Source organism: Sylvia atricapilla, chromosome 3 (assembly GCF_009819655.1).
Source record: "Sylvia atricapilla isolate bSylAtr1 chromosome 3, bSylAtr1.pri, whole genome shotgun sequence".
Classification (NCBI taxonomy): domain Eukaryota; kingdom Metazoa; phylum Chordata; class Aves; order Passeriformes; family Sylviidae; genus Sylvia; species Sylvia atricapilla.
The window spans coordinates 113,114,417-113,128,207 of NC_089142.1; the positions used below are offsets into that span (position 1 = coordinate 113,114,417).

The window sequence follows — 13,791 nt, forward strand, 5'->3', positions numbered from 1 at the left end:
CGAGCCAGGCTGGAAACGCCTCTGCTTTATTACTCTTCAGCTAAACGCACCAAAATAAACCCCAAACCACAGCAAGGCTTGGATTGGTAACACCAAACACTTCCAGGACACACCTGCCAGGGCAACCTGGGTTACTCGCAGTCAAGGCTGTGGCTTCACACAGCAGAACTTTGTGCCACCTTCTTGATGATTCAAGGCACGTGTATTGAAATAAAGAAAAACGAAACATGTACAGTAACTCAAACACAAATCCATCGTTAAGGCATATATTTTTCAAAGATTTTTCTTGAAAAAACCCCTTTTATTTGTAATTTGCAGCACTCACTTCATGCTATTTTATGACCTCTTCACACCTACAGTTTCTGCCCGCACTCAAAGAACCCCATCACTCTCAACCCAAGAGCTTGGGAGGAGCAGAAATATTGCCTGATTTTCATACACATCTCAATAGCTGGTGATCCTTTAGGAAGTCCTAACAAACCAACAGAGCCATTTTTCCCTGCCTTACAGTTTGGCAATGGCCCTGCTGCAATACAAACATAAAATTAATCTTGAATTCTTCCGAAGAACCTGAGCACTGACTCCATACCTGAAACTCAGGGACAAGGACAAGACTTGATACATGCCTCCTCCCTCCAATTATCACCATGCCAAGGACCAAACTACTCCACACTGAGCTTTGTTTTTATGTTCATGGCTGCCAGCTCAGCCACAAAGTAGCGGAAGACCTGGGGCACTGGGACAACCTCGATGGCGTCCACCTCGCTGCAGATGGAGCAGGAATACCTCCTGTTGCTGGTGACGGAGGAGTGGGACAGTTTCTCCAGCACTGGGGATGCCATGCTGCCACAGCTGGTGCACACGTAGGCCACGGAGCCGTCGGAGCAGTTAAAGAGGCGGTCCTGCAGCAGAAAGGACGTGCCGTGGGCCAGCAGCGCGTCCCGCTCCATCTCCCCAAAGCGGATCCCGCCTTCCACGTTCCTGCCCTTGACGGGCTGGTTGGTAACAGCGTCTCGGGGCCCCGTGGTCCTCACCTGGAACTTGTCGGAGACCATGTGGCGCAGGCGCTGGTAGTACACCACCCCCACGAAGATCTCTGCCTCCAGCTCCACCCCGCTGATGCCACTGTACATCTTCTCTGTCCCAAAGTAGTTGTAACCTGCGCTCGCTAAAGTCTCACCAAAGTATTTCAGAGCACACTTCTTCTCAGTGAAGGTGAAGGGAGTGGCATCATAGGAGACCCCATGCAGGGCTGCTGACTTCCCTGCCATGCTCTCAATCAACATCCCAATGGTCATGCGGGAGGGAAAGCCATGAGGGTTGAAGAGGATGTCTGGAACCATTCCGTTCTCTGTGAAGGGCATGTCCTCCACGGGCCAGAGCTGGCTCAGGATTCCTTTCTGTCCGTGGCGGCTGGCAAATTTGTCTCCAATCGTGGGATTTCGGGGAACCCTCACAGTGATGCAGGCTTTCTTGAACTTCCCAGTGCCACGGTCATTGCTGCACAACCTAACGTTGTCCACAATGCCCACTTCCTTACTCCTGTGCAGGTGGAGGAACAATCATAGCAAAGGTGTCAGGTTTGCTAGTAATTTTTACTTTCAAAAGGAAGATGAAGCAAAGAACCTAAACCACTTAAAAATGCCTTTGGACAAATGAGAAACACCACCATTCTTCAAAGTACTAATCAGTAGTGAAAGAACTTAAACTATTTAAGAATTAGGGCAAGGAAACAATAAAAAGGCATCTTCCAAGTGCCATTCAGATACCACTTTCAGGTGATCAGGTAACGTGCCACCCATGATTTAAAACAAGGATAATTTCAACCTGGTTCATCTGTATCACACTTTGTACCTGATAAACTGCATCCCACTGCCATTTCCAATGTGTTAAGGCAGCAGCCCCTCTCCCTGCCACCAATAAATTCACACCATACTGATGAGATCCCAAAATAAAGAACCCCATTCAGTTCTTCAATAGAGAGAGAAGTTCAGAGCAGCAATGGAAGGCAAAGCATGAGCTTTGACAAAAAGTGCCACGTTCAGGAGTGTGCTCCTTCTCCAAATTAGCCATCAGCCTGATATTCCATGTGCCAGAGGGGTCTGCTGCAGGCTTAACCATTATCATGTCCACATACAACCAGCCAAGGCAAATCACCAAAATAATACCCTCCTGGGAGAAGCCAGCCCTGCAGCACACACTGGCTGAGAGAAAACATGTGACACATGCCTGGGAGTCCCCTACAGCATGAGCTTCATGCTCTCTGTCAGGCCATGGACACTGTTAGGTGAGGAGAAAAGGGAACACTTGCAGGGGAAGGGCCAGCTGCTCTCCCCACGGGGTGAGCAGAGCCAGGAGCGACAGGCTGTACTTACGGGTAGTACACAGTGAAGGTCTCCCCTGTGTTGAGGTTCATGAAGCTGTAGAAGGGGTCCCCAGGCTGCAGGATGGACCCAACAAAAGGCAGTCCATCAGCATCCAGCTTCTCCCCAACGTTTGGATCGCTAGGCCTGATGCCAAATACTAAATTATCACCTGCCCTGCTGGCTTTAAGGGAAAGGTCAATGCTCTCCACCTTGATAACACTTCCATAAGCAAATCCTCTCTGCCAGGAAGATTTATTTACAATCTAAAAAGGAGAAACAAAAGCCTGTTAAAGACCTGCTGGTAACTTCAAAAAAGAGAACATTTACAAAGGTAAGCATCAGATCAAAATGGGAACATTGCCTTTTTGAAGCCCCCCAGTAAGTCACCATTCCAAAAAGCTCAAGCCTCATATAACCCCCGTATTTTTCAAAGCTAGGAGGCAACTGCCTTGGACAAACAAAGCTCTACTCTTAGCACATCCAGCACTGCCTGCTGTAGCAACACAACCACTGTGCTGCTGAATCTGCCCAGGAAGTGTGAGGACCAGCAGAGACAGAAAGCAGGGTCTTCTCAGCTGAGTATCACCCCTACTCCCAGTCCCCCACATCAAATTCCTTCACAGGACAGCAGGATTTTCTCCTTCTGGTGGCTCACCATTGCATCTTCCATGTCATAGCCACTGTAAGAGATGACAGCCACGATGGAGTTGGTGCCAACGGGATAGCTGTCCATTCCATAATAGTCATACATGCTGGGCCTCACCAGAGGGCTCTGGGGGTGTGCAGGTGGTACAGCTTGTTATCTGAGCGATCCCTATAGTTGTACACAGGAAACCCCATGGTCTGCTTTCCTGGAGGGAAGGAAGGAAAGTTGCATTTATTCCTCTGTGTATCTTGTTAATAAAAAAGCTGGAAATACTTACACATTTAGAGGGATATTAATTTTAAACCCCTTGGCATTTAATAATTGCCCCAAGCTTGGCTACAATTTTTCTAAGAATCACAATACTCAATTCCTTTCACAGCATTTCGTAAGGACTACATCTAATTTGTTTTCTTTTAGGCAGATTTGTTTTCTTTTCTTCAATTTCAAAATCCCCACTAAGGGTGGCATGGTGTTTCTGGTTTTGCATACTTGGATATTATTTCTGTGTGGTTTTTTTTTTTTTATTTTGTTGGTTTGGGGGGGATGTATGTGTGTCTTCTCCCCAGTGTTTCCCTGAGTGAGCCCCATGTTACAAATTTCCAGGCCAAAAAGCATTTGCTTCTGCAGCATCAATATCCTGGAAAGGGAATTGAGTTTTGAACAGTCATATTGCTACTTGGAGAAAAGTATGAGAAAGAGGTAGTATTTTAATGACATCTTTCTGATAATACTAGCACAAATCCAATATACTAGAGGTGCTAACCCTCTTGCCCAGGGTTTTGCAGCACTGGGTACTACAGCACTTACCCATCTGGCACTGATACATGTTCCGTGGACTTTGGTTGTGGTCGGAGAAGGGAATGAGATTGGCCACCACACTCAAAATGCTGTGAGGGAAGAGCTCCTGGTGAGTGGTCACTCCAGGCACCACCTCTGACTCCAGCGTGGCCACATTCATGAAGATCTGCAAACATCAAATTGGATAAGGCTTGCTCACTTCCTTCTTTTACAGGGAAGGGAACAAAACAAAGCTGTCTCCAATGGCTTTCTATCTATTTCTGTTCTGGTGTCAAAAAGATCTCTATGGTCCAGCTGCGACATTTACCAGAAATCAATTTGCAGGAGTGAAAAACCCCCTTCTCTAACCTATTTTAGCTCTTCAACACAAGCCTCATCCTCAGCTCTTTTCACAAATATTTCTGAAACCCATTTTTGATGCCAGGTACCTCTGTAACATGGGAATATGCAAACCCCACCTGTTCCAGAGTCCCAATCCATTCATTCTTTCCATGGGACAGGTTTCTGACGGGCCGCACCATCCTGCAAGGGTTGGTGAAAATGAACAGCCCAGGATACAGGCTGGGTTTTCCTGTCATTGGGATAAGGACCACTTCTGCCCGGGCAGGAAATCTCTTCTCTTGTGTTATCTGTTGGTGCAAAGAAATAACAATCTAGAAACACAAACCAAGTTTAACTAAACTGCATCCACCTGGTCACACAATGAAAATGTCAAGCACAGGTGTAGCCACTAACAAAAAGTTATGGAGAAGAGTTCTGGGAAGTACTTTTAGGAAAACCTCCACCAAAAAAAAAAAAAAAAAAGACAGAATATGTCTTATCTTCCCTTTTCCAAGAAAAAGTTCTTTCAAAAATTGTAACTTCATCAACCAAAAAATGAAACATATGGATAAAAAAAAGGTAACAGAAAAGCACATTTCAATACTAATATACAGCCAAAGATAACTTATTGGGTCAGATTAAAAAAAAAAAAAAAAAAAAAAAGAAAGAAAGAAAGAAAGAAATGGAAGCCTAAGAAGTTCCAAACATATATTTGACCACTGCACGTTGAAGATGCTTAGCTAAGAAACATTTCAAACAAGACAACAAACCTTGAACCGGCGCAGGGTTTGTGCAATCTCAGGAGCCAACTCCTGCTCCACCCAGCCCACCATGGAGCCATCCAGCACAACTCTGTAGCACTCTGAGTAAGGCTGGATTGGGGCTGCATCAATAGGGGTGACACCTGTAGGAACAGGGGGTTGATGGAACAGCCAAAAAAAAAGCCAACAAAACACTGAAGTTACTTCTGCACTTCTCAGTTCACAGAAAGGAACTTTCTGAGACATTCAAAAATTTTTGCCAAAGCCACAGACAGGTTGAATGGAAAATAAAAAAAAAATTTACAGCTTGGAATGTCATTCCCCTCCCCATTTTTCTGACTGAAAAAAGGATTCTCATTTTTGTGGTAATCACAATTGAACTGTGGTTTATTCAAGTAATTACAAAGTTACTGCTTAGTCCAGTTTCTCAGAGCTGTGAGAAATTCCTTCTGGTTCAGTGAACATCCTTACACTACAGCACTCAGCTGAGAGAGACTGACACTGAATTTACAGGCTGATGTGCCTGTACAAGCAATGTGTTATTTACCACTAAGCAGACGCCCAGTAAGTACAGGTCAAACTTGATTTCACCTTCTCAGCTGAGCAGTGTGCTGCGATGCTGTGTGCAGAACCTGTGCCTGGCACAGGGCTGCAGGGCAGGGAGGCAAGAAAGGCCAACACTCCACTTGACCACGGGGTCGGTGAAACATACCCAGGGAGCACAGCAGGGGTGGGATGTCTGTCACGGGCACCATCTCGGTGACGATTTCACAGAGAGCTGTCATGTGGTTCATGAGCCCACAGGGCTCTCCGTCCGGGGTGTCCACAGGGCACAGGAAGCCCCAGGACTCGGGCAGCAGCTTGCGGACAGTGGTGGTCCTCATCTGCGAGAACGCCGCCCCGCGGTGGATGCAGCGGAAATGGGACAGGTAGCGGATGAAATTCAGCTTGTCCCCCACCACACACAGACCACTGTCCTGCAGCATGCCCAGCCCTAAGGAAACACAGCAGAGATTCAGGTCAGCACCTCAGCCAGCTTTAACAAATACAGGATGAAACAATAAGAACGAGACAGTTTCTTATTTTTCACTGACAACCCCTAAAGATGCTCACACTGGATTCCAACAAGGGAGGTGCATGTGCACAGGCAACTCAGTGACCTGTAAGAGACCTAGAGACTTTAAATTCCAAGCTATGCCTTCAAATCTAGCTCCTTTTACAAACATCTGGAGGTAATTGCCAGTGAAGTGACTAGGAATTTACCTGGTATGTTTTACCAAAATTCTGCATAATCTAGTTTCATTTTCTAGTGGGCACTCCGTTACCACACCGTCCTACAGAACACTTCGGGAAGCATCAGATAAATCTGAACATACATCAGCAAACTAGTTTCTCTCCATTTAAGCTCACGTGACTAATGGGGCAGTTCTGATTAAAAAATGTCCCTCCTTTGTTTTACACTGCAGCTTCTAAGAAGAAATAATCTTTGGGAAAGCAAATCAAATTATGGTCACTGTTTTGGACAACATTAAATTTCATTTCAACTATTCATCTGGGTAGAGGCTTTGCTTTCATAACTAACTTGTTCTGTACCATGCACAATGTCTATGCTTGTGCATAAATCCTGCCTTTTTCTTCAACTATCCCTTTCTTCAACCCCTTTTAGCAATCCAGTGTACAATGGTCTGCCTACAAGCAGTTGTTTCAAGTTAAGAGCTCAATTTTATGTTGTTTCTCATTCTGTTTTACAGGAAAAAAGGCATCTTAAGTCTGCAGATTTACCTGTTTTAGACCGCAGGTTCCCAGTTGCAAGCAGATACTCAAATGGCTTGGTGAAGTCTGGTGCCAGGCTGAATGCCTTCACCAGGCTGTCTGTGTTTAGGTTGATATCTGTCTTTTCTGCTCTTTTCTCCAAAACAAACCTAACAGATTGCAGCCAGGTTTCAAGCCTCTCCTATGGTTTAAAAGCGAGAGATTTAAAATTAAAACAGGACAGGAAAGGCTCGAATTAGAAAACCAGTTCTAATCTAGCACATCAGCTACAAAAGTCCTCTGATATTAGCAAGACGGACAACTTCTAAGGAACTGACAGTTTTCCAGACTTATTTCCCACACTAACTCCATTCTATAAAGATGCTGATGCTATATGTCAATACAGAACGAAAAGGAAAAGACCCACCCAACAGCTTGGCAGTCACTTCCACCCAGAACGTCGATGAGTCTGGCAAATGAAGTACAATAACAGAGTTTCATAAAGCACAGACAAAACCCAAAGCAGAAACTGTACCTATAATCTGACCACAAGGATAACTCTGTACACAGTGCACAGCACTGTTTCTACTGTATGCTTTAGACTGTTTAGGATCTTAGGATTCAAAAAAAGGGGCTGTTAACTCACTCCCCTGCCGATCTGACAGCAAGGGCTAGGCAGGAAAGCAACTTTTTTTGGCTCCTGGTAGCTGTTCTGTATAGCACTGAAATGCCTTCCCAAGTTTACTTCCAAACCACTCAAGTAAGTAGAGAGTTTTTTTACAGTCTTTCAACAAAACAATGCTAAAGAAAATTCTGGCTAAAGAGGAAAAGAAAGATTAAAGAATTATGTAATAACTCAGGGAAATATCTTGTTTGGAGATGAGAACTACTATTCCACAGGGAATTTCATGGGACAGTCAAGCTTTTGAACAAGACTACTCTCCTCCCAGCATCCTAAAATGAGGTATCCCTATAAACTGAATTGGAATAGATTACTAGTAGGTTACCTGTTTAAGTCAGAAGCATGTTACCAACATTCTGATCCATAAAGAAATTTTAGTATGTGGGAACCATGATTTTACCTTTAAGAACATAAGGAAAAGTTGTCCTGGGGTAAGCACCTCATGATTCATGAGACTGTCTGGATTATCCTCCATGCACTCCCCTTTGGCAAAAGCATAGAGCTTCTGGGTCATCATACAGAGCAGGTAGAACTTTTCAGTTCTATTGGTCAGGTGAATGCAGATACAATTGCTGAAGGAAGAGAAAGGAGGACAATCATCATGATCTCTTCATGCTAGCTTCATGTCCTTCAAGTTTTTTCTAAATACCTGTAAACCACTCTTTTAAGAAAAAGCCTAACGAGGCAAGTAGACGTAAACTACAAAATATTTCTGTTAGCACTCTCAGTGTCCTGCCACAGAAAACTCCAAATCTCCACTGCTACCAATCCCTTTATGGAATACTGTGCACTGAGCAACAGTCTACAGCACAAACAAAAAAGGAAAACCACACCTAACTCCTAAAGATGGAGGAAGAGCAAACAGCTACTTTACCAGAAAAATGAATTTTTTAGTTGAAAGCCCACCACACTGACAGTCTCAAAGCAAATTCTTCCACTGCTGACTTGTTTAATGAATGAAGATTTTAAAGCGTCTCTTTTCTGCTATTTTAAAAGATAAAAACTGTTCAGAGTTGACAGAGATTGTGTGAAAGTGATAATAAACTGCAGTATTTCTGTTCAACACATGGATCCTCAATCAGTCACAGAGCTAGCTTTAACCTTCTCTTCCTCAACCTTTGTGTTTTTCATCAATGACACCACAAAAATCTTATCTAAATAAAAACTGTCACTTCTTGTGAAACTGTTCTGGGAATACTTGTGTCAATCCATTAAAACAAGTATCATCTTCTCATATCTGCCTATAAATTCAACACAATGGCACTGGATGACACCCAGACACGGACCTCAGAATGAAATCTGCAGCCTGTTCATTGCTGTACCACTCAGGCAGGTTGAGTTTGACTCTGAAGCTCTTTCCCAGGTAATCCAGAACGTTTTGCTGTGTCAAACAGCCAGCATCCACCACCGCTCTCATCATCTCAGTAACACAGTTCACATAGAAGGTGTCTTCTTCCCTCCCTTTCACCAGCTCTTCAAAAATCTGGTAGTCTGGGAAATTAACTAATGCCTGAGAGACAGAAGTTTATCAGGTCAGAAAAACAAGGTTATAACAACATCTGTCTACAAAACACAGCTAAAGAACTAAGGCAGCCCATGATTTAGGTTTTCAGTGCTCTAGAAATGCCCTTCCACAATGAAAACTGCAAAATGCTGTGGGTTTGAGATGCTTAGAGAGTAATGCAGGGGATATTCATACACCAATAATGATCTCTATCCAGATCATTCCTTAGAAAAAACCCACAAAACCATGAGTGAAACTCTCCCCTCATCTCTTGTCCCTGCAGTCACTTCCTCTGCTGCAGACTGAGGGCTTGATTAGTGATACACAGTTTGGATGACCTTTCTTCAACCAGAACAGGAAGGCTGAGTGAAAATACTCCAAGGGGAATTAGCTTCTTCTCATTACTTAAAACAAAAATGCTTCACAAAACTTCTGTATTTATTCACTATGGAAACAAAAGCATTCACTGCTTACCTTCAGAGCAAATCCCAAGGGGAGGAAGAACAACTCTTTGCGAAAAATGAAATTCACCATGACACAGCCATTCTCCAAGTAATGAAGGTTCATATTTATTGCAGTATGCTCATCCTTGACACAGTGCATCAACAGCCCTGCAGAATCACAACATCAGCATGAACTGCATAAAACCAAGTGGCTGCATTACTGTGCAATGTCCAGAGAGGACAATCCATGAGAGAAACTGTGGTACTTGATGGCTGAGAACACGAGGTAGATCCCTCACTTCAGTGTCAGTGTGCCACCTCAAAGAAACACATCAGCTCAACTCAGCTCTCAGCCTGAAGAGAGCTGTGTGTCAGGACAGCCAGCACATTTGCTGAGAGGCTTGGAAAATGCAGAAAGTTTTAAAAGAAAGACCCAAGCCTCAACTATCCTGTTTGTAACCTTCAGTTGCAGGACAGGGTAACACACAAGTACTGCTCCTAATTGCACTATTATCTCTGTGTTTGAGTGGCAGTGCTGCAGCAGTGTTCCCTGGTCCTGCTCCACACCATCCACTGCGGGACAAATAAAAATAAAAATAAAAATAAAAATAAAAATAAAAAAAATCTGGTACTGCCTTGAAATAAACTAGTGCGCAACTACAGTGTGTGCTTAAGCACCATGGTCCAGTCAAATCAGCAACTGTCAACACCTGAGTTTAAAACGCTATTTAACATCTTGCAGCTTAATTCAGTTTTAAAGTGGCTTTACTGAGTATACATGACAAAGAGAAGGTGCAGCTGTGAATCTAGTTTACTCTACCTCATAGATATTAAATCTGCCACCATGAAGTATGGACAAAATCAGTGAATGAGGTCAGTAGATTACACTGACTTGGCCTGAAGGTGGGGTTTTAGTCACACCTTCCACAGAACAACAGGTGACAAGTGCTGCAAAGCCTGGCATAAAATCTCCTCACTCCCCATGGGTAGCTCAGACAACTCCCACAAGGGAAGTCCTTGTTTCTTGCTTGTACCATCATGGTGGTGTGTTTACTTTTTATTCTTTAGGTGCAGCAAAAAATGTTAACATTACACAAGAACTGTAACAAAACAAACTGCCAAACTTCAGCTACAGATGGTCACTCCTGTTTGTCCTCAAGCAGTTGTCACCAGGATGCTGCAGGAAACTGCTGAGCTTACCATACTCTGTGAAACCAGGGCCTCTGCTTTTCCACTTGTGTCTTGTCACGGCAAGAGGGAAGTTTCGCCTGGGCATAATCAGCATCCTGATTACTTTTTCTAAGCCATTGATTATGAAGTAGCCTCCCATTTCCTGGCAGGAGAAGAAAAGTGATTTTAATATACTTAGAAACTCAGAACTGGCATTGTGAGTAAAATAAAAAACGCCTGTACTATAAACAAAACCCAAACATTTAATTGGAAATTGCAAGACATGATTCAGCACTGCTTTTGGAAAGGCTGCACTCCTTAGCAGGGACTTATGAAGTCTAAATGTAGCAGACTGCAAGGAAAAGGATGCATGTTCCACAAGTTAGAGAAAGAAAAAACCTTTCTGATCAATGAAACATTGCTGAAGAGCTGACATTAACTTTTTACAGTAAGCACACTGAAGTTCTCATTTTGAGTTTATAAACCAGAGGGATTTTCAGAACAGAAGATCTCTCTCTGGTCACATACAGGCTTACTTTTCTGATTTTCTTTTGCAGTTTGCTCTCTCTCTTTTTCTGAGTTCAAAATGCAGTGCTCAATAATTCTGTATTCAATTACTAGAGGTGCTAACCTGGGGAGACAGGCAAAGAGCTGAAGAAGACAACTGGGAATGGAAATGTCTCTTTCAGTGCCTGTTCTCTGAATCTTTCTCTCTGCAGAGTCCCCTTCACAGCACCCTCAGTTGCTGGGTAGCAGCTGAGAGGTTCTGTACCAAAACTGCAGGTATTGACACCAAACAGATCCCTCTGTTCAAGAACAGCCATGGCTGCAAACTTATCAAGCTGCTTCATCGAGCTCCCATAAACAATCAAGAGAAAATGTGAAGTCAAACTTGAAAGAAAATATAAAGTTCAAGCCCTGCAAAGAGAAGGTGACCTGACAGACTGCTCATGTAAAACACAGACTTTCCTGCCCCTCAAAATCCCCATTACCTCTTCTTCCTCATGGTGCTGCATAAGGTCTTGTGGAGAAAAACCACAGAGGTTGCACAATTTGGACTTCACCATGATTGGAACATACCCCAGGGGCTGTTTGATAGTCCCTTGTGGCACGTCATTCACTGACCAGCTGATGTCAGCCTAAAATGATACAACACCAACAGTAAGCAAGTTAAGCTGCCCTTCTAATATTTCCTGCTATGTTAACTGTACCTTTCATACAACCACAAGGAGCTGAACAGACTTGTATCACTGTAAAATGGTAATAATAATGATAATAAAAGAGCCAGTAGATAAATGCATAAAGATTACACTCTGGGGAACAGCCAATGTGGGTTTACAGAAGAAAATCATGCAAGTCTAGAGTCAGGTAAAGAAGCTGATGGGTGAGTGAACAAGGTTGGTCTGGCCTCCTTTGCCTTTCAGATCCTTCAACAGAGCAGCCTAAATAAAGAAAAGGCCACAGTATAGGAAAGGAAACCTCAGGAAAGAAACCCTAGGAGTTAGAGAGCAAGTATCCACTGAAAAAGACATCCGCACTACAGGCCTGACAAAATCTTTCCTTTCTTCATTTAGCATGTCCATAAGTGATCTGAAAAGCAAGAAAGAAAAGCACGCAGGGAAGAAACTTTATTAACAAATTCTGGCAGTGGGTCTGCAGGAAGACTGTGGGAGCAAAGAATCCTAACTTTACATGCAGAATGATGGGCTTTGAAAGAGCCACCACCATGCAGGAAAGAAACACTGGCACTGTGGTACAAGAACACAGGTTCAACGCCTGTTTTAGCAGCTAGAAAGCAGCTAAAATGAGCAAAGAGAGTCCCAGAAATTACTGGAAAAGGGAAATGCTACTGTGCCCCCTTTAAATCCACAGAGTAGCATTACACAGAGACTGCTGCAGTCTGGCCTACACCTTGAGTGATGACTGAGGGCCCACAGCTGCTCAGCAGCCTGGGGCTCACATCTTACCCCGGGGCAGTGGGAACTAAGGGAGGGATACAAGCTCAAGCAGCACGGTGGAAACAGGGAATGATTACTGACTGCTCTGCTGTGCATGGGCAGGGAAGGGGAGAGGTTAACCTGCCCCAGCACAAGGCAATGCATTCTCACACAAGGCACAGCAAACTGTTCTAACTACTGCTCCAAGCATTCAAAACATAATTAAACAGATAACAGAAAAAAAAAAGGGAAAAAATATGGGAAATAATTCAGATAAGAAAAATAAAATCACCTCTAGCTCAGGAAAATCTAAGATCTACAGGGAATACAGCTATGAACAATTTGCACTGCCCCACTTCCATTTTCAGATGAAGTGCTGCACTTTAAGTGGCTTTTATCACGGTAAGGTGTACAGCTTCAAAGAAATAAAACAACAAAAAGAAAACACACAAAAACCCGGAAATTCCAAGCAAGCATTCCCTTGCCCAGGTGCCTCACATAAGCAATCAGCTCAGACACAACTAAACCGTTTTAGGAGAAAACAGCAATGTCCAATACTTTTACACAGCGTGGGAAAGTATTTGCTGGGGATGCTTCCTCTCTAGGCAAATTTCAAAAGCACTTCAGGAAAACCATGAACCTGTGAACAAGAGAGATTTATAGCTCTGGACTCCTGTACAGAAGCAATGCTGCTTTTGAAACCCCGATTCCTGCGGAGACAAGATCTGGATGCTGCTGCTCTCCGGGACGACACGGGTCTCCATCCAAGGTCTTCAAGTTGGCTGGCTGCATACAGGGAGAAACGTGACAAGGGGCAGAAGGGCAGCGGGGCCGGGACCACGACAAGCTTGATGCGCGGGGACAAACAGCGGGGCCACACAACACCATCAGCCCGGAGCCCAGGCGGGGCAGCGCTCCCGGAACACGCCGCGACACCGGGGAGTCGGGAAGGGCCTTTAACCGCAGCGCGGGTCTCGGCCGGGGCAGGGACACGGGAGCGCGGGGCCCGGGGCACTTACAGTGATTCTGCCGCGGTAGGTGCTGCGGAGCCCGCGGCACTCAGCCGGGAACACCCTCCTCTCCTGGCACACCGTCCCGGCCGGCACGGCGGGAGGGGCGATGGACACGCCGACCAGCGCCAGCGCCAGCCGGATGTCCTTCAGCGCGAACTCCACCGGAGGCACATCCTGCAACGGCACCGGGTCAGCGCGGCGCGGCCGGGACCGGGGCAGGGCCCGCGCCCCCCGCCCCGCGGTCCCCGCACCTGCACGGCGCGATAGACGCCCTCGCTGACGGCGTAGTTGAAGGACTCGATGTGGGCGCGGGTGAGGTCGCGCTGGGTCGCGCCGCGCCGCGGAGGCGGCAGGCGGTGCGGGTCCGGCCCGGGGCCCGCCATGCTGCGCGCGGCTCC

General features: G+C 45.2%; 1 protein-coding gene across 1 annotated transcript; it reads right to left on the bottom strand.

Moving 5' to 3' along the window:
- Positions 1 to 5: 5 nt before the first annotated feature.
- POLR1B (RNA polymerase I subunit B) lies at positions 6 to 13,711 on the bottom strand. Its single transcript, XM_066316729.1, is given in 16 exon segments — positions 6 to 1,542; positions 2,376 to 2,629; positions 3,022 to 3,146; positions 3,149 to 3,217; positions 3,820 to 3,976; positions 4,269 to 4,439; positions 4,902 to 5,035; positions 5,605 to 5,886; positions 6,675 to 6,846; positions 7,727 to 7,898; positions 8,613 to 8,836; positions 9,305 to 9,441; positions 10,474 to 10,606; positions 11,436 to 11,582; positions 13,400 to 13,567; positions 13,645 to 13,711. Coding segments are annotated over 14 exon segments (2,985 nt in total). The 5' UTR covers positions 11,511 to 11,582; positions 13,400 to 13,567; positions 13,645 to 13,711; the 3' UTR covers positions 6 to 662.
- Between the last annotated feature and the right edge of the window lie 80 nt (positions 13,712 to 13,791).